Source organism: Ciona intestinalis, chromosome 10 (assembly GCF_000224145.3).
Source record: "Ciona intestinalis chromosome 10, KH, whole genome shotgun sequence".
Lineage (NCBI taxonomy): Eukaryota > Metazoa > Chordata > Ascidiacea > Phlebobranchia > Cionidae > Ciona > Ciona intestinalis.
In genome coordinates, this window is record NC_020175.2 from 4,191,854 (window position 1) to 4,211,654 (window position 19,801).

The following is a 19,801-nucleotide window of genomic DNA, read 5'->3' on the forward strand; positions in this document are numbered from 1 at the left end:
TCTCAGTAACATTTGTGGATTGTTGGGCATTTCCATTTGGTTTTCCTGCGCAGAGTTACCACCACCAGGAAAGTAGTTCAGAGTTTGCGACGGTTTTTCTGTCGGAATGATTCCTGTAAGGTCGAACGGTGGAAACTGTTTTCCTGACATTGGCGGAAGGCCCTGGCCGTTGCCATGGTGATTTGGGGGCTGGCCCCCACCCCCCATCATACCATGCATCATGTACCCTGATGGAGGACCATGCATCTCCATCATCCCGGACTGCATCATCCCTTGAGGAGGACCTTGCATGGAGGGAGACATCGGCATCCCAGGTTGGGAGGGTGAGCGAGTGTATTCGCCCGGAAATGCATCCATTGGCCCCAACATTCGGGGCCCTGAGGTTCTAGGACCCTGCATTCCGGGGTCGTAGCTCGGCGGACCACCAGGCATGCCTTGGTGTACCATACCACGCACCATCATACCATTACCACCATGGTTGAGCGGCATGGTAGGCTCCATGCTGTTGGGGTTGTGGGACAGAGGTGGGGGCTCTTGGCTCATCATAGGACCTCCATTCATGTGAGACAAAGGAGGGGGGCTTGAAGTATCTTTCACCTAAAAACAAAATTTAAAAATTATTATTTTTATCTAAAATCTAAAAAAAACAGCATTCCAAAAAATTTCAAGAATTTAAAACAATTCTTAATTTTTTTTATGGTGAATTGTAATTAAATTACGGATGTTAAACAGATCACAGTTGACAGAACACAAAAAACAACAACTCGAGCTTGGAAATGTCACACACAGCAACAGGGAACACAGAGTGGATTTCCACCCACCGCGTCCTGGTAGAGAGGGCAATGTGTGGGCATTTGGATTGTATTCATATGATTAATCATCACCGTGAGTGCAGATGATCCAACGCCGTGATTCGAGCTTGCTATGGTAATGCTTGAAGGTGGGTGCTGGGGCTGGGGAAGAGATAGGGGTTTTATATGGTGTCAAAAAACTTTTTAAATAGGAACTACTATTCTATTATTCTATATGGGTGAGAACTGCACCATGACAGGCTATAGGAACTCAGATTTAGGCCAGAGTTCGCACATTACCATGACACCAGGGTTCTATAGCACTTTAAGTGACTACTGGGTTGGAGCAATTTTCGTTATAGTGTCTTCTGTCTTGCATAAGGCCACATACGCATATCGGTATCAATCGAAGATTTTAATATCTTTCGGTTACAATGCAAGTACCTAACCACTATCAGAAACAAGTGCAACAAGACCATTAGCAAAAAATTCAGCTTAACTAATGAACTTTCTAAAATATATTTCAAAACACGGTATCATCATTCGCTTATTAAAAAGAAAACTTTTTATACTAAAAAATTTAATATTTTTACTGCAAATTAATTTTAGTTTTTAAATTATTTTAATGTTCGTAATAAAAACTTACAGGTAATGATGAAGGAGGAATCGAGTTCCAATCTTGTGGTGGTACCCCATGGACGCTAGATGGTGGACCACCCTGCATCATACCCCTCTCCATGGTCATCTGTTGCATGGGTACCTGTGGCCCCATGCCCATATATGGACCTTGGTTGGGTATTCCCCCCGTCATGGGTGACTTCATCATGCCGGGTGAATTCATCATTGTGGGTGAGCGAGGTAAGGAGTGGTGGGGTGAAGCCTGGGGCAGCATACCCGGGGTCATGTCACCCTGTATAAACTGGGGGCCACCACCCATGGCAGGGTTGGGGACCATGCTGGGGGAGGGGGCGGGATGACGACCTGGGGTAAAAAAAAGTTGTTACATAGTGCTATTAACATTAAAATTTTTTCCAGGGTTAATGGTTTATTGCGACTCTTGGTGTATGTGTCTTTGGGACAGAGACTTTTTAAAGGTAATTGCTCCAACACAGTGGTTCCTTGGGTTGTCTAAGTTGGAAGCCGGAAAAATCAAAAAAACAAGATTGCGCACACAGTTATAAAACAGAACAATCATATTATAAGGTCTGCAAATTCCCCTTCACAGAAAGGAATATCAAAGTTACGCCCAATTTTTTTACGTTTTTTTTCATTTGAGTACACTTAATTTTGGGTAATGGGCCAATCCTGGTCTAAGTCCTAGGACCCAGGTTGTGCCACTCTGTGGGACCTCGCGCACATAGAATCAACTAAAATTAAAACAAATTGTATGTTAAATTACCTGCTTGCTGGTATGGGAGGGGTGATCTTATTGGGTTAATGATCAAGTCAGGGGGACGAGGTTCACCCCTTCTTGCCATCGTGTCCATCATCCTACTACTGGGGTTGGATATATCCTGTGCTATGCTCATGTGGCCCCCAGGGGGTTGCATGTCGGGGGAGGGGAAGGCCGGACCCAGGTTATTGGGGCCAATGTTCGGGATTGACGTTTCGGGGTAGTTGGGTAACGGCCCCGGACCTTTTCCGGTGAAATTGTAAGGAAGACACATTGAGGGGTTATTCATCCTCATACTCATGGGTGAGTCAATGTGGGAGAGCCGGGAATCGATCCCGGGCTCCATGGGTTGAGATGGTAACGGACCTGGGCCTGTCATCATCATACCGGGCTCCATGTGTCCGTGGGGTGGGGACACGTTTTCGCCCATGTGCGATAACCGTGGACCGTGGGGTATTCCTGCGTTGGGGTATTGCGACCATTCTGGGGAGCTTAAACGACCCCCTATAGTTGGGTCACCGGGGTTAGGGATGTCAAAGCCGGGTTGGGGACCTCGCATGCCACCTGAACAGTTCCGAGCTGCTTGTTTTTTTAGTTGAGCTGAGAAGGGGTAAGCTTCATTGCTTAGGTTGTGGGGGCCAGGTAACCGTTGTGATGAAGGGTTAGGAGGCCCCACCATGCCAGATGGTTGGTTGGTATATATGGGCATTCGGCCTCCTGGCCCACCGCTAGGCACCATGTACCTCATGCGCTGATGCATGCCCGGCGGTAATCGGTCGTGGGGTATTCGAACGGGTGTCCTTAGTCCCATGTGTGGGGGGAAACGGGGGTTTACCATCTCATGGTTAGGGGGCATTCCAGGTTCACGGATCGGGTGTCCCGGAGCCATCCATCGTTGTTGGGGACCCCCGGGGTTATAAGGGGGTGGTGGGTCATGGGGTAAGTCCCCTGGCATGTTGTCAGGGTGACTGTGGATCATTCGGGTTCGTCTTTTTTCCTCATTGTATGCCTGGAATAAAAGATAAAGTTGTTAGGTGGTAATATGGGGTTAGTTTTTGTTAATCGACTGACACGTGACAGTTTAATGCACCGTTAAACTTGCTTTCAAGGCAGAACAAACAAAATACGAGATTAAAACAGGAAACAAAATAATAAAGAGACGAGCATGCAAATAAGAGGTGACAAACAAAAGCATCACTGTCATTCCATTAATCATTGACAGTGCTGAGTGAGTCCACACTTCACGCTGTTCATTTGCTCACTGTCTGCAAGTTTAGCAGCTTTGGTATTTGATCAGTAATATAGTGAAGCATGGGCCCTACAGTGCTGAGGGGCCAGGTACATTTGCTGCAATATTCTGACTAAATATAGAAAGCAGCTACATTATTGCATATTGCATGCCCTATCTCAAAATTTTACCCTGCACTTTTTCTGGGTGTGAATATTTTTGTAAGGTTTCTGTTCTAATTTTTGTTCGCTTTCTAATTCTAATGGGTTAAGTGTTAACAGGTGGCGTATGGGTTATATGTGGCAAGAGAGTTGCTTTTGCGAAAATTGTTTTGAAGGACAACCCACAGCAAACACACATCAACAGAAGCTATCGATGTTAGTGTTGTGCAAACCAGGAGATGCCTGACGTACTTGAACTAGCCTAAACCACTCGCTGTTCTCTTTGGTTGAGACGTGAGGGCCCATGGCATTCATTGGGGTAGCCTTAACCATTTTCCGCACCTTTTCCAAGTGGCGTGTCATCGCATAGTTGCCTCGAACAGCACCGGGAGCTTGCGTCGCCCAACTTGGTCCCTCAGCTGACGATGGTACATGAGCTGGGGAAATAAAAAAAATGAAATTTTGAAGTTGAAAATTTTAAGATACATTTGTTTTACTGCTTTACCTGAATATATAGAATTTTATGTTTTATTGGTATGAAAAACATAAATCGGATTTTTTTAGGACGGCGGAAAATTCAGCAATTATGCAAAATTTAAAAAGATATAGGAACAGATATACATGGAAATTGTAATGTGAACAGTTATATCATAACAAATAAAATTGTGTTCAAAGTTTAACTGATATTAAGCAATGGGAAATAAAATTTAAGCGGTTTAAAAATCGTAAGTAGTCTTAAACAACCGAAACCTGATTAATGTAGCGAATGCAATGAGTATATCTATGCCTATACTATATCCTTTATACTAATATGCCATATTTCAGATTTAATTTTACCTTGTTCCCCAGCTGAATCCCTCCGTTCTGCATCAGGAAGCAACATGCTCTTGAGGTTCTGTATTCTGTTGAGCGATTTCATGCGATGGCGTATTTGCTCATCAGATAGATTCTTGTCACCACCCTCATTTTTAACCTGGAATTAAAATGTAATTTAGATTTGGAGAAAAACATATAAGATATAAACGGGGAATACTGGAAAAATAAACTGGAAAAATACATAACATACAGTATAATATAAATATATACAAATACATAAAAGTATTTAAAACTTATTTTTGCATTCTTTTTAGAAAAAAGTTTTCTATTTTTAAAGTATATACTAGTGTTTAAATGATATGAATGTAGTTTTTACTTTTGGCAAATCTGTTTGATCTTTAATTTAATATTCTTTTATCATTACTAAAAAGATAATTAGAAATTGTTATGAAAAAATTTAAGTTTCCTTTTAGCAGGTGTTTTAAATTGGTTTTGGTGTGAATCAGCTCACTGCAAGTAAATTCGCTTATATAAAACAAATTTACTTACTTGAACTTGAACAGAATGTTGTAATAAAAACTATAAAACACATAACCTTCTTACTGACTCAGACTTATAAGATATATATAACTTTGCAAGTTAACTCCTACTCATAAAAGATTTAATTTTTTTTTGAAAATTTTCATGTCAAAAAGGCTTCTACAGCATCGCAATTAAAAAAAAGCAGAAAAATTTGCTGTTTACAGGCAAGATTGAATTGCTAGTGATTTAAATGATTAAAAATACATCTCCTCCAGCATAATTAATTAAGTAAATTGAATTACAGAGCATACAAAGGACACCCAAGGGTAAGGAGTCAATAACAGAATGTTGCTACCAGTTTAGTATTTAAAAATGTCACACACCTATATCATGCATGTATCTGGAGTAGCATTTACACCAATTGACATTTTGTTTACCACGTTAGCTAATAACATTGTTCATAATGTGGTTTTTACTTTAGAGTTTATAATACTTTATAAACAATCTGCTTTTAAATAGTTAAAAATGGTACTTTTTTACTAATATTATTTTTGTGTAACTATGATTTTTTGTTTTATGAATGCTAATAACTAATTTGTAAAAATTTTGAAAATTTTTTGTTTGTAAAAGCTAACTAACTACACAATGTTAATAATTGGTATATAAGCAATTTGAGTGGCTTTTAATAGATTTTTTTGCTAAAATATGTCAATTGTTGTACATATTCTGCTGTCGGACAGGTTTTCTATTGAATGAAGAGTAGATTTATGCAAAAAATATTAAACTTAAACGAGTCTGTACTGTTTAAAATACTGGTGTTGTTTAGCTGTTTAGCTGGCAGTAAATAATCTATCCACAATTAAGAATAGAAGGATAAGATAGCAATTTATCATTCAAGCGTATAAGCAAGCTCAATGCATTGTGTTATGCAAAAGATTAACTGAATACCTGGGAATTAGGGGACTGTTGGTTAGTAACTTCCTGTGCAGCCTCGCTCTCTTGTTTCACAGCTGCTGTTGGCTGGGTATCCTTTGTTTCTTCAGCTTTTTGGTTTCGGTTATTTAATGGACTAAGAAGGCCTGCGGAGTCTGATTTTGGAGGCCGCTGGTTTGAGACCATCGGGGAGCCTGACATGGGTAGGGGGCTACGGAAGGAGCTTTTAGGTTCCGTTTTTATAACCCCGCCGTTTGCTGTTGTTGTTGTTGTAGGGTGGGGGGAACGCAGGTTAAACCCAGATGGGGTGTTTTTTGATGGCAGGAGACGACAGTTTCCTTGAAAGGAATGATGGTAGGATATTATGGAAGGCACCTTCTGTTGTGTGACCATGTTGGCTGCATTATTCGCCATTTCAGAGTTGAAAATGTAAAGATAAGGATTGGAGTTCTGTAAAAACACACAACAAAATATTATATATAGAATTACATATCTAAATAAAGTTTTAAAGCCGATACAGAAAAGAAAATAAAACTTAATTTCACCCAAGTTGATGATAAATTGGTGTTTATCCCATGCCTATACATAAACCTGGTGAACAGAATAGAATATATAATCGGATAACACTCAAAAAGTACTATAAAATCATAACAAACAAAATCATGTGTAACAAATACTGCAGAAATCACGCCTAAAATGGCATCATTAATATCCTTTTCAAACAAAATAAGATGATACATAACAATAACGTTTTACAAACTTTTTTATCACTATAGTAAGTACCAACTGTTAAAATAAATACAAACTGGTCATTAATTTCATGCTTAATAAATATACATACCTGAACATCACTGACACTACTTGACCTTGCTTTAGAATCAGGTTGGTTCTTTTTACCTGGAAACAAATAACTGGTCAGGAAAAGATGATTCTTTTATTTTATTCACACCAACTTCAAAACTTACTTTCATCTTTCGATTTACTTTTGCGCCTTTTCGGTTTTGGCCCAGACTCTGAAATGTCAAATGTTTTTTAACATATAAAGAGGTTATGTTTCTACTACACTTACAATGATAATACAGGTAGTCTGGTTGATTAATGTAGCGAAAGCAACATACTTTAGCTCTGCTTATTTGTATAGACACCTAACAGTCGGAAAAAGCTATTTTAATTCTAAAACTTGGTGCTAAAACACATGGTGTCACTCCTTTTTAAAAAAATTAGGACGACAATGATGTGCCTAGTTTTATGAATGACAATAAAATCAACGAATCTCAACTTGTAGAACAACAACACAAACCTTTTCCTCTTTTATCTCCGTCCTTGGAATCAGCTGACTGACCCCTTTCTCGTTTGTTAGCTTTTGATCTGGATGGTGGGTTACCCACGATGCTACCTTCTGCACTCATTGATCTTTTGTCCAGGATTGATGGAGAAGGGGGCGGGAGCATGCTGTTTCGGCAACTCATGGGTGGGGGTGTGCCCCCAAAGTCACCCATGCCCATCGGAGTAGGAATACCTGGACCCCCATGGGGCGGACCCATGTTATTGTTGTTGTTTTTGGTCATAGAACCAAGGGGTCCACTCGCAAAGGTGTCCGGTATAGAATTGACCGTGCTTTGTAAGCCACAAATGGGGTTGCCGGATTTTGGGGGAAAACTGTTGAAGTTACCTGGTCCCCTGGGGCTTTTGTTACCTTCACCCATGGGCCCTGCTGACATAGGAGTGTGGGGCGACATCATACCACCCATTGACCCTTGCCGCTGCCATGGCTGAGAACCAGGCATGCTTTGGGGTGACGAAGGGACATTGTAACCTCCACCGGGGTGCATGCCGGGCTCAAAATGAACCCCAGGCCGTGGACCCCCGTGTTCATGGTACTGGTTCATGAGCTCGAAGCCGTGCGGCATGGGGCCATGTGGCCCAGCACCTGGGGGGAAGCCGTGGTGTGGGGGGTTCGGCATCCGTTGGTGCATGGCTCGCTGAAAGTTTGAGTTTCCAGGAGGGGTGAAACGGTGATGGTGGGTAGGGGGTAAATTGGGTAACGGGGTTCCTGGCCCCAACTCTGGGTGTGGGACATCGGATAACGATGACGAACGAGAGACGTAGGGATTGGTGTTGTTATTTTGGATGATGTTGGAACTGAATGAGGTAGATGTAGTGGCGTGATACTGGGTTGAATCAATTGGACGTGCCATGTTCTTCAACCTGTATGTATGGACAAGGTAAATGCAATGCAATAAATAGAATTAACATTATATACTGCCTCTGGACTATAATCATACAGTTACACCTATAGACTATAAATAACCATACATAATGGAATAGTCACCTGTTTGTGTCGGTTTCACCAAGTATCTCTTGAAGATGTGACCTTCCTACTGCAGTGTTGGGACCAGAGGGTGAGAACGATACGGAGGTGGATGAATTTGTGGATTGGTGTTGGAATATTGAGCTGCTGTTGCTATGGTAACCCTCACTTGAAAATGATGATGATGTAACACTTGATGAAACCTGCAGGGTGGAGTTTAAATTTGTGTTCTTTTCCCCTTTTTTATTTTTGAAATTTTTATTTTTTTGTCATTTTTGTTATTTTGTCATATTTTGTTACTTTTATCATTTTTGTCATTTGTGTAATGGTGGCAACAGGTATTAAAAGCCAGGCACACAACAAGATTTGGAGTTATGTAAGAATAGTTACCGCTAAAGTAAACAGAAATAAATGGAGCATAACGACAGTTGCGACCGTGAAAATGAGTTAAAAATAGAATGCCTTAGACTCAAAAACTATTTTCTGCAGTGTATTATTCTGCAAGAAATCTGGGGTGAACAGTATACAGTTATAGTTATGAAAAAAAATCTAGTAGTTATGGGAGCAGGACACAGGCAGTCATGGGACATAGTAAACACATTTTACAAGACTTTCTTTGAAGGGAGGTATTGTTTTATGAGTAATAACAAAAAAATGAAAATTATAACCAACATTTAGCATAAAATTGGAATAAAAGTAATATAGAAAATGAGAACAAATGCTCACTAAAAAAAATAGTAATATATAGTGAAAAAAGTTCAAGTACTGACCATTGTGGAAGAAGCAGTTTGAGAGGTGCTGAGGACATCGTTTAATGAAGAGACCACTGTTGTGACGATACTTGCAGTAGATGAGGTAGGTATCGATACAGTGGTTAGCGAGGGTGATAGAACAGCACTAATGTCCGTGGGTTGGAAGTCACCGCTAACGTTTGATGTCCCGTAAGGTATTCCATTATTCAACATGGAGGTATCCCCAAACGTGGACGAGATGGCAGAATCACCTTGCGAGATGCCAAGGTTTAAGTTCGTTTCCGCTGAAACTGAGTTTAGAGTCTGCTGGATGTCTTCCGCTGAAAGGTTCAGGGCGTCTGGACCGATATCGCCGGCTACTGTGGTTGCATCAGGAAAGCGGAAGTTATCCACGTCATCTAAACTGAGTCCAACTTTATCGTTTTGCAATCTTTCTTCCCGAGATTTGGAATCGATTATTCCGTCCCTAGTTTTTAGCGAGTCACCACTGGCTTCGGTGAAATCGTTAATTGCGTTAACAATCGCAGTGTCATCGTCGTACGGCGAGTCTATCAACTCGTTTTCAATGCGTAGCTCGTTGTTCATAGTGGTGCCTTCACTGGTTTCAGTTCTGGTCATATACTGTACACCACTGGAGCTGATTTCACTTGATAGGGAAGATACAGTGGTGGTGGTGGAGGACTCAGCGTGACCGTTTTCGTCCGTCACTTCGCTGCACATACTGAGGTCCGAAACACTGTTACTTGACGACGTTCTGCTCATTCTGTGAGGGTGGGATACAGTCGTTGTGGTGGGAAGGTCTTGGGTGAAATTTCCCTTCGCTTTTGCTCTCGCGGAGGTTACCATATGAGGATTCTCATTTGAGGATGGGGAGGAGTATGAATTAAACGGTGAGTCTCTGTCACTTGCGCTGTAATCAACAGGAGTTCTTGGGCTCTGTCGTTGCGACAGTTTATCATTCACCTTAGTAAGGCTTGGCACTCTGTTACTGCCTTCTTTAGCAGGGTGGCTGTCCAACTGTCCAGTCTCCACCGGTGTATGCCTCCTTGCAGAGCAGTTAACACCACCCAGAGAGTTGGCTCGGTTACTGCGACTGATTTTTCCGGCGCGCTGTATTTTTTCACCAGTAAGATGGTTGGTAGGTGGTCCTTCACGACGGGCTTGCACAGCTACTCCTTTGGTTTCATTTGAACCAGCTACTCCACTGGGGTTCCTGCAACATTGTATTCATTTAATCATCATTCTATTTTATGTGGGGGAGGTCTTCCAGTGTGGCATGGCATGGGTCCTAGTTTTTTAGGTTAAGATTGGCCCATTGTCCTTACATTACACGCTGGGTGCTAATGCATAGACCTCACTAGATTTTAAATTCCGCCCTTTTCTATCATGAAATATTATTAAAAACATACCAGGCAAACGGTTACTTCTTTCAATAGATTACCAGTACTTATAATTGTGCATGTTGTTTTTTAGATTAACTTTTATCATACACATATAACATAAACTACAACTTTTAACTAAATAAGCCTATCTATTATGTACTACTACTTTACTCTGAATATCATACAATAATTCGCATACACAATAATTCCTATACACAAACATATTATTCAAATTATTCGAACATTACCTCGAATCCCCACTTTGATTCGGGTGAATCGTGATCTTCAAGTTTTGTCGTTTCGTCGGAGTCACACCTCCAATAGAAGGCCTCATGCTCGCTGTCAAGGTGGCAGAAACAGGTGTACCTTGTGCAGCAGCAGGAGTAACTGCAGTGCTGTTCACTCCACTTGCTAAATAATAAGATTTGTTATATATATAGAACATATATACATATACTGATTCAGGAAAAGCATTACCAAAAAAAACAATTTATAGGATGCATTTTAAAAAACCTCAAAGAAGCCTATATAATATAATACTGACTAAAAAGGAATCACCAAACAATAACCCATACAAAGTTTCAAAATAATCTAATAGCTGCTGGAATAGACGTAAAATGCTGTGGTATGTACAGTAATTATAAAAATATTCTACAAGAACATTTAGCAAACATAACATCCATCTTTTTCTTCTCATTTAATTAACAAAGCATCGGTTTCTCCCTACTCTGTAATGTATTGAATAAATTAAGTTAACGCTGGATATTCTGTGAATTCCAGTAAATGGTAATTCCCAATTCCACACAAACAGATATCAAATAACCACTTTATTATTAACTCAGTGTTATTACTCAGGAGTTGGGTAATTAGCATACAGAGGATTATATTGCATGCCTAACAGAGTGAACGCTGCTCAGGAAGTCAGAGAAACATGATAGGTGCATTCATGCGCGTACACTTTCCTGTGCTGAAAATCTTACACTCATCCGAACTTTTACCTTGGGTCTTGTTGGAGTCCTCTGGCTTGCTCCCCCTTGTTTCTGTGTAGGGCGAGGAACTCCTGCATCCGTTGTTGCCGATAGCTCCGTGGGGGCTGCAGTTGTTGTAGTTGATAGGGACAGGAGAGGAACTTATATTCCCTTTGATTTTTGCGGTCGTTTGCATGTTCCCGGAGATACCCATGATGGGAGAGGTGGAAGACTTGATATGATTCACCTCCATTTCACAACGCGTGTGCACTACAACAGATCAATGATGCATATTCGTCATTAAATATTCCAAATCAATCGATACCCAGGCGACTTTAAAGATTTTCTCAAAAGACACAATGATGACGTCTCTTGCATATTGCGTGTGATAAATAGACATTTAGCTGGAATAATCTTACGCAACATCTGATGAAGTAACTAAGGCTATATCTCACAGCAGAGTATAAAAACAACACAAATCAGTGGTGTATATTCAAGAGGAAAATAAAATGAATTATTTTTCAATAAAAAATATTCTTAAAAAAAAATTTGTAACAAACTTTAGAACCATAAAAGTAGTAATAAAATTTACGCCCTACTAATTTTAGTTGTCCGCTTCTTTATACAATGTAAAAAAAAACAAGTAAAAACATGATCACTGCAGTTGTTACCTTATATTCCAAACTTTCCTTGCATCAAATGTCAGGTATTAATCCGTTTTTGTTCCACTTCCATTATTGCTTGCTATTTGACTTAAATTCGGAACGTGGCTATTTAAGTTAGTCTATCATACTGGTTAAGTAATCTGTAACAAAAAGGGGCAAGTTAAAATATTACATAACATTTAAATGGCTACACCTCATTCTGTTCTCCGTGGGCGGTTAGAGAGTTTTAAACTAACTTCTATTCTCTCTATAACGCACTGTGGTTAGTGCAGCAATGAATGTTAATTGTAAAACACACTGTTGCTAAGGTTAAAGAGAAATATTTGCATTTAACTTTGTGTGACACAAAGCTACGCTTTGATTTGAACACGAACACATGGCTACATATGCTGCTGTAGTAGCTCGGTACAGGTATGTGGTACTGTAGCATTGGCCCGGTAATGCTTAATCAATTCAGATTGATATTATGAAGAACTGGCATAATAAATAGACCTGATTTAAGGGGTCATACTGCAAAGTACACAAAGAGCGGACAGGCCTTGACGAATTGCTTTTTCGCTGGAAGAGAGATGTTATATTTCGATAATAAATGATTAACCAGTGTTTGCGCTAGGCAAGGGATATTTATTCCATTATGCTGCATTCTTTCGGAATGGAAAGTACATTATTAATTTAACAAGAAACACAAATAGATGCAGAGGACGCTAAGGTAGGTGTATTTGAGGAGGGCAAACGCAAACAGACTGCTTTGTCTGTGTGATACAGCTAGCAATGGTCTATTCTCATCGACACATAGACAGTATGCACAGCAGTTTGGCGCTGAGGTGTATGTAGGCTTTCTTTGCGCGTGTTTGTATGAAAAGCAAATTTATGTTCGCCACTATTGTTTAATTTAATCTTTAACTATAGACTAGAAGTATGATAGATATCTCTGATCTATATGAACACTGCACACAATAAAATGATATACAATACAAGGTTACAATTTTTAATGCAAACATGTGCATTTTGCTGAAACAAACCTTTAAATATAAAAATACACCTTTAAACTACCTTTATAAATCACTCTACAGAACTTAGTAACCACATATGATATTGAAATACAAGCCTACACGAAAACAATTGCTTGTTATATAAATACAGCAGGCTTTACTCTTGGGAGATAACATGGACCACAGACCTGTGTACTCCTGGTTAAATGAAGTTCATAATGTTCCAATCAAACTAATTTCTCTATATGACATTTGAAACATAAGGGTAGGTAGCATAATGTGAATAGGATGATATGACCTTAATGTATATCAAACACATGTCAAAATGCTGGCCTAAAGAAAATCCGAATACAGTGTTTTTTTTTTCAATCCGAAATAATGCGTTTTACTGCATGTTTAGCAGTAAAACACATTATTTTGGATTAAAACACTCAGTGTCTTAATCAGGCAACCACAATAGCATTTTAACATCTGTCTATCAAAGCTACACACTATGCCTGGTTTAATAGTCTTATATACGAGTGTAGGGTTACATCCTATATCTACACATTGGCGTAATCCTGTGGGACACATTGCACACATTGCGTGATCGAAAGTGGGTAAATCTATATAATATGGAAAACATGGGTAAACCTAGATGGAGAAATTGAGCAGAAAATATTAAAATTATCTATAATTAAAAGCAAAGCAGAACAGCTACCATGCAATGCTGAAGTCCCAAGTGACTTGAATGAGTGGAAAAATCAATACCATTGTAAGGAAGAGTAAGGAAAATTGTACTGCATAAAACATTAGGAGTGGGGGGCTCATTATAACCAACACATGGTAATATGAGATCAAAAGCTGAATTAGATACGTGCCGCAAATCTGTTCAAAAAATCATGGAATACTTATGATTTACAAACTAATGAAAATAATACACAAAAAAAACCCCATTTTATTATGATTTTAATCTATCTCTGGTATATATTGAACATTTAATTGGTTTAGATTAATTGTAATGAGGTAATCTGGTTAATATAAATTAGGTCAGAGGTTATACATAAGACATTCACGCATTACATACTAAACAACAGCAGTTAATAAATCTAACCTATTATGTTTCTCTAAAGTTATATATAACTGCCACAAAATGTAATAATTCCTATTGGAATTAGAGTAAATATTTTCCTACAGCTATCTACTCTTAAGCACTTTCAATTTCTAACAAGTGCATAGTGCTTGGAAAAACAGATTGTAGTAGAAGTAATCTTATCAAACACATCAATACAAGAGCCGTATAAACAAAAGCGTTTATCTGAACACTCGCCACTATACACGAGAAGTAAGATAGTACTTGACTGGCACTGCATAACAAACTATCACAATTACTATAACTACATATACTGTAAACACACTGGCACGCTCGCTACTCTTTTATAATCAGCGGTTTGATTTCTACTTAGCCACTTCATAAAGTGTAAATCCCGACCGTAAGCTCAACTGCAGGGGGCTTAAATTAAAGTCTATCTCTCTCTCCAACAGCGGACGGCAGCGACATACCTCGTGCCTAAAGCCATAACTCGCAGAAGAAGTCCCAAGCCGCTTTCTTTGTGTGCGTGAACAGAAATCATTTGACAGACAGCGTCAATCATTGCTACAACACGTATGCCCTCAAAGTCGTCCATCGCCACCCGCCAAAGCATGAGGGTCCTGCACAGCAACCGTCTTCGTCGCGTCGTAATAATCCCATTGTTTAGTCATCGTTTTGTATCATTCCACTCCAGTTGGCCGCCGTTGAAAGTGAGTGCTATAGTAAACTCTCGACGGCGGCGGAGCGCCCACAATCAAGAATCGGCCAGTTAGCGACGACCATTACGCAGAGAAGTCCCAAGCGCGTGTGTTAATGCGACACCAGTCCCGCATAGCGCGAAAGATACGCCGTGTCGTCGCCGCCAGTCGGGCGTGACGAGCAGCAAACATGGGTTACAGGCAGGATCTGGGGTTTCTATTGTGCGACGAGAGAATTGCGCAAATCTAGCGGCGAAACCAGAACGCTGGATAATTTGTAATCAAAAGAATGGCGACCGTAAAGCGACTATTCGTGACAAATTGCTTGGTGAGAGAGAAGAGAGGTGGATATGGGGACGAACCGAGCACGGGTGCCTAGTCGCTTTGCCTCTGTTTAAAAGAGAATGGGAGTGCTTCCGAGTAATAGAACAAGAACACACATAGCCGACATTACGGCGCGAGCATCGAGCACGCACACACACTTCGTTCAGACTGCTTTCCCAGAGAAAACAATCAGAACAATAAATATGTGCTCATGGCTCTCAGAAGCTCTCTTACCCACGACAATCGCCGCTGGCTCGTACAGGAACGAGAAGATGCACACACGCGTCCGATTGTCTCTTTAAAACGCGGATGTCTGTACTCGGCACACTCCTGCGCCTTTTTCGCTCGCTTCTGCGGAAGGGGACCGTCTCGCATTGTTGACTATTTCATTTGTCGCTTTCGTTTCTTTATGGCGCGAGAGAATGGAATATAATTACAACATTTGCGCACTCCGGGACGAAGTAAGACTTCTGGAAACATGATACCCACTCGCTGTTGCGCTCTATTGTCGGCCAGGACGAATAAGCGCTCAGCAGAAGCAACTGGAAGTTAACAAATCGAGCACATAACACATCTGTCCGCATCTCAAACCGGACGCTAACCGTACTGCGATCAATAATGATACGATTTCGGATAAACGCAGGGGACATGCGTGCGCTGTCTGAGCGTGGATACGTAAAATGTGAACTCTGCACTTTTCTATTGCCTATCGCTGAAAGGACGCACGCGGCGCGGATTATACAGAAAAGGCGGGATCGTTCAATTTGTCGGCAAATAAGCCACGCATCACTGCAGCCAGCATATTATAGATCAGTACATCGCCGACGGCCATTTTAATGTGGATAGTCGGTTTCAAGCTGGGCGAGTTGACGATTTTCTCGGCACTATAACGTAACATTAGACCTCACGCCGTTTAGCGAGACTTAGCGGCGTGCCCCGCACTGCCACCTGGCGGAAAAGCCGTATTAGGAATGCGAAAAGGCCAACCACAGTTTAAGGCGTGAATTAGCTGACACAACAAATTCGTTTAACGCATTTGAATTCCAAGCGGTACATGGGCGATAATGGACGGTTTTATTTCAATCCACATAATTTAAAGGTCAAACATTCATGAAAAACATGTAGTTGATGTGGTAACTCAGTAAAAATTCCCTTCCATATTTTCTAAATAAACCCGACTGGTATAATGTATACTACATCCATACAAAAAGTTACTTGTAAACATATTGACATTTGTTACTATGCCAATTAGTAGATAATACTGTCCTAAAAAGTGCAGAAAAAATGTTAGATTCATAACTTAACACATTTAAATGAGACAGCACTGGTAGCTTGAAAACAAAGTGTATTAAGGCCAATAGTGATCTCTAATCTCATCGAAATTTCTGCTGTAAAATCATAAATCAATTTCAATCGATTGAGAACACACTGCGAAAAGTGCAGAGGTAAATATTTCAATAAAAGCATAAATGCTGCTATCAATAATAGATGAGGACACTGGCTGTACAAGAACAGCCCCCATCATTCCAATGCTAGATATATTTAAATAACATCTATTGGTTTGTTGATGGTTAATACCGCTCTGTGGATGTCAGAGATAATGAGGAATGACTGAAACTCTATATATCAATTATAACACGGATTTAAAGATACTAAACATACTTAAATACCTAATTGTTTAACATGTAAAGTCATTACTGAAAAATTGCTCAATATATTTGGATGAATTTGATTGTTGTAATTAGAATCAAGAGAACACCTGTCCATATTTTCATACACATGATTAGGAAAAATTGAATTATAATTAAACTCGATTTTCCTTTGCAATAACTGCATTAAACTGGTCTTATGGGAAACAAGGCAAGCAGAGCAGGGAGGGCCAAATTCGGTTGAATTACCGAACACACTGAAACAGAAAGGCACTTAAAGTTCATGCTCGGCAATGCGTAACCAAAGCTTGTTCATGAAAAGATGGTTACAAAAGAATTGGCCAGTACGACTTCTGCCTTTGTTAATACCTAGCGTGGCCAATAACACATGTAGGCCACACAGTTTAATGTTTATACACAAGGACACAGCGGGAGTTGTTACAGGAAGATATCAATTACTGTTTCAATCTGAGATGACAAAATTGGCGGTCGATTATGTAATTACACACAAAGAGTGCTAATTTCCAACCAGAAACAAATAATGACATGTATTGTAAACACAGTGGTTGATTTCATTATCATTCCAAGCAATGTATCGGTTAAATCTAGAATTTACTTGCATTGCATAAATGTATCTTTAACTGGAAACACGTCTGAGTCTGAGATTATATCTTAAATAAGCCTACATGTGTGGAACCAGACGGTGTGGGCTTAAACAGATTTAGGAGGTAAACAGTTGTTTGTTTGGAGTTAAAAATCTTTGAATTTCAAAGTTAACCAGAATGCTAACCGGTCATTTCTCCTAGAAACAATACCCTCTTGTTGATTGCATAAGTGCAAATAGCTGAACGTTACATTGGGGGAAATTCCTCAGTCAAAAGTTTATTTAAGAAAGTTACACTGAAACTTTTGACATTTAAAAAAGCTAATGGTTTGAAAAGTTTTGTGCGATCTTACTGTGCTTTATGCCTATAGTATAACGACATTGCTTAGTTAAGTATTTACATAACGTGACTTTTTATTTCACTTAAATATAGATGATTGCAATATGTGATGTGACTCATGCAGTTTGACAGTGCTATGAACTGTAGCCCCGTTTATTGGCATATTAGTGTATTACTATATATGGAAGAAAGGCTAGTGAAAAATGCTAGTTTAATATTAGACACTGAAAATAAGTTTGTATGCATAAATGTGCGCTAATAATAAATAGTAAAAACCCCACTTTGTATATACTGTTACATGTTACAGAGAAATCTGTAAAATCATATCAGTCTTACAGTATATAACTCTAAGAATAAACCCTGTAGAATTTACGCAATAGCCTTGGGCAAAATTGGAACTCTAGTTTGATTAGATAAGCTAATCAAGTTTATCATATATGCTATGATTTATAAGTAACAAGAAATTTAGAAATATTGAAACATTTTTGTTTGTTTAACTTTGTGGTTACTGAAAATTAGAAAACAAACAAAAACTTTGTTTTGTAAATAAACATACAAATTATAGTACTGAAAAAAAGACAAGCTATGTCCAAAAAATATGTTTTACAGTATACTCTTAATGCTAATAGCCCAAAATGTTGTATACACTTTAGATATACACTGATATTATAAGCTGTAAAGCTAACACATATGGTAAAGCCACATACCTTTACTAACACAAATAAAAGCATAAACCTTTAGACTGTGTTAAGTAGGCCTACAAACAAATTGCAAAGAGTTTGGCAATACTAGGTTTTTTAAATGCTTTAATAAAGTTAATAAACCATTTTTTATACAAACCACAATGCTACAAAACACTTTCATTAATTCTGAAACCATTTTTTTAGTATAAAATAAACACGAGATATATATATCTATAATTAACCAACGTTTCTTGTGCAATTTGGCCAGACTTTATTAGAATTTATTTTACACCACAAAGCAGTTTAAACATTATATATATTAGAAACAGCCCAGTTGAACCAACGTTTTAAAATAAGCATGAAACATTTTAGGCAGACAACAAAAGTTATACACATATGGATAATCACATTGATTTATACAAAATGATTTTTCCTTTACCTATGATATTGTTACTTATGCCATCCTTAGATTGACATTTACAGTTCTGCCTACTTGTCTATCACTTCCTCTGACATCACACACTGGTTTACCACTTACAACATTTGTATCTTCACATAACATAAAGCATGACGAGGTAAAATGTCCAATTAAACGAAGCGTTCATATGCAGTACATAACAACATATATAGTAGGGTAGGGAAGGATGGGACAGCCTTTCATTCTATTCTCTCGTATCATTTGGTGGTAAACAAATAACATTCAAAGAACTATAAAACCGTAACCCCACAACTCCCATAGACCGTTGTTAATTGTTTAAAACAAGATCCAAATGTATAGACATTATGAGCTAAAGGTGTCCCATCTTTCCCCACAGAACTAACAAGGAAAGAAGAAATAATACAAGCAAATTCATAATCTATCTTACGTCCATACAGAATACTCATTAGATAAAACATATACTTTGAAATCTAAGGTTTGCTTTCTTTTAATATGCTGGTGTTATAACAAGATCTACTACTTTTAGTGCTTATATTTTTAGCTTGGCGGGATAATTTGACAAGATTATGTAAGCCTAGTACAACTATACGTAACACACCACATGCGTAGTAACATTTTAAATGACAGATTTTATTTTTTATACCATATTACATAAAGCACACTATTTTTACTGCCAGTCTGATTCTCTCCACGCTATGTTGTTGAAAATGTACATGTTATTATCTTTACAATCGTGTTTAAACTATGCACTGTTTCTATATTCTGACATCTTTACGACTGAAAAAAAAACGGTCGTTAAAACAGTTTTCAATTTGATAATATCTCTTACGTAAAAACTCGTGTTACTTAAGTTACATAACAATTTTAAATCAAAAATCTTTACTTTACCTTGCACCGCAGTACCGTTGCTATACGTATTTCAGGTGTTTTCTGTTTACACAACCAACTTGTCAACTCATGATTTATAACTCCGCTTTTCAATAAGATCTGTCAAGTACGATTGGCGTGACGCATCTTTCTGCAACGTAAAAAAAATAAATCAAGCTCTTTAACGCCACCTCTTATCCGGTTGGAGCGT

At 39.0% G+C, this 19,801-nt stretch overlaps 1 protein-coding gene across 3 annotated transcripts in view; it reads right to left on the minus strand.

Moving 5' to 3' along the window:
* The window catches only part of LOC100183322 (B-cell CLL/lymphoma 9 protein), a 21,298-nt gene extending 1,567 nt beyond the window's left edge, over positions 1 to 19,731 (minus strand). The window contains exons 1-16 of one of the 3 annotated variants that reach the window (XM_018813628.2): positions 19,612 to 19,731; positions 11,929 to 12,062; positions 11,288 to 11,527; positions 10,538 to 10,700; positions 8,926 to 10,120; positions 8,177 to 8,358; positions 7,145 to 8,052; positions 6,810 to 6,857; positions 6,686 to 6,741; positions 5,860 to 6,294; positions 4,411 to 4,546; positions 3,916 to 4,010; positions 2,191 to 3,193; positions 1,438 to 1,772; positions 822 to 953; positions 1 to 597 (exon numbers count right to left, since the gene is read on the minus strand). In XM_018813628.2, the coding sequence (XP_018669173.1) occupies positions 1 to 597; positions 822 to 953; positions 1,438 to 1,772; positions 2,191 to 3,193; positions 3,916 to 4,010; positions 4,411 to 4,546; positions 5,860 to 6,294; positions 6,686 to 6,741; positions 6,810 to 6,857; positions 7,145 to 8,052; positions 8,177 to 8,358; positions 8,926 to 10,120; positions 10,538 to 10,700; positions 11,288 to 11,510 (5,508 nt within the window). In that variant the 5' untranslated portion in view covers positions 11,511 to 11,527; positions 11,929 to 12,062; positions 19,612 to 19,731. Of the gene's footprint in view, positions 598 to 821; positions 954 to 1,437; positions 1,773 to 2,190; positions 3,194 to 3,825; positions 4,011 to 4,410; positions 4,547 to 5,859; positions 6,295 to 6,685; positions 6,742 to 6,809; positions 6,858 to 7,144; positions 8,053 to 8,176; positions 8,359 to 8,925; positions 10,121 to 10,537; positions 10,701 to 11,287; positions 11,528 to 11,928; positions 12,063 to 19,611 lie in introns of all 3 variants that reach the window. The other 2 variants (XM_018813627.2, XM_018813626.2) reach the window with 2 other exon arrangements.
* Positions 19,732 to 19,801: the final 70 nt, after the last annotated feature.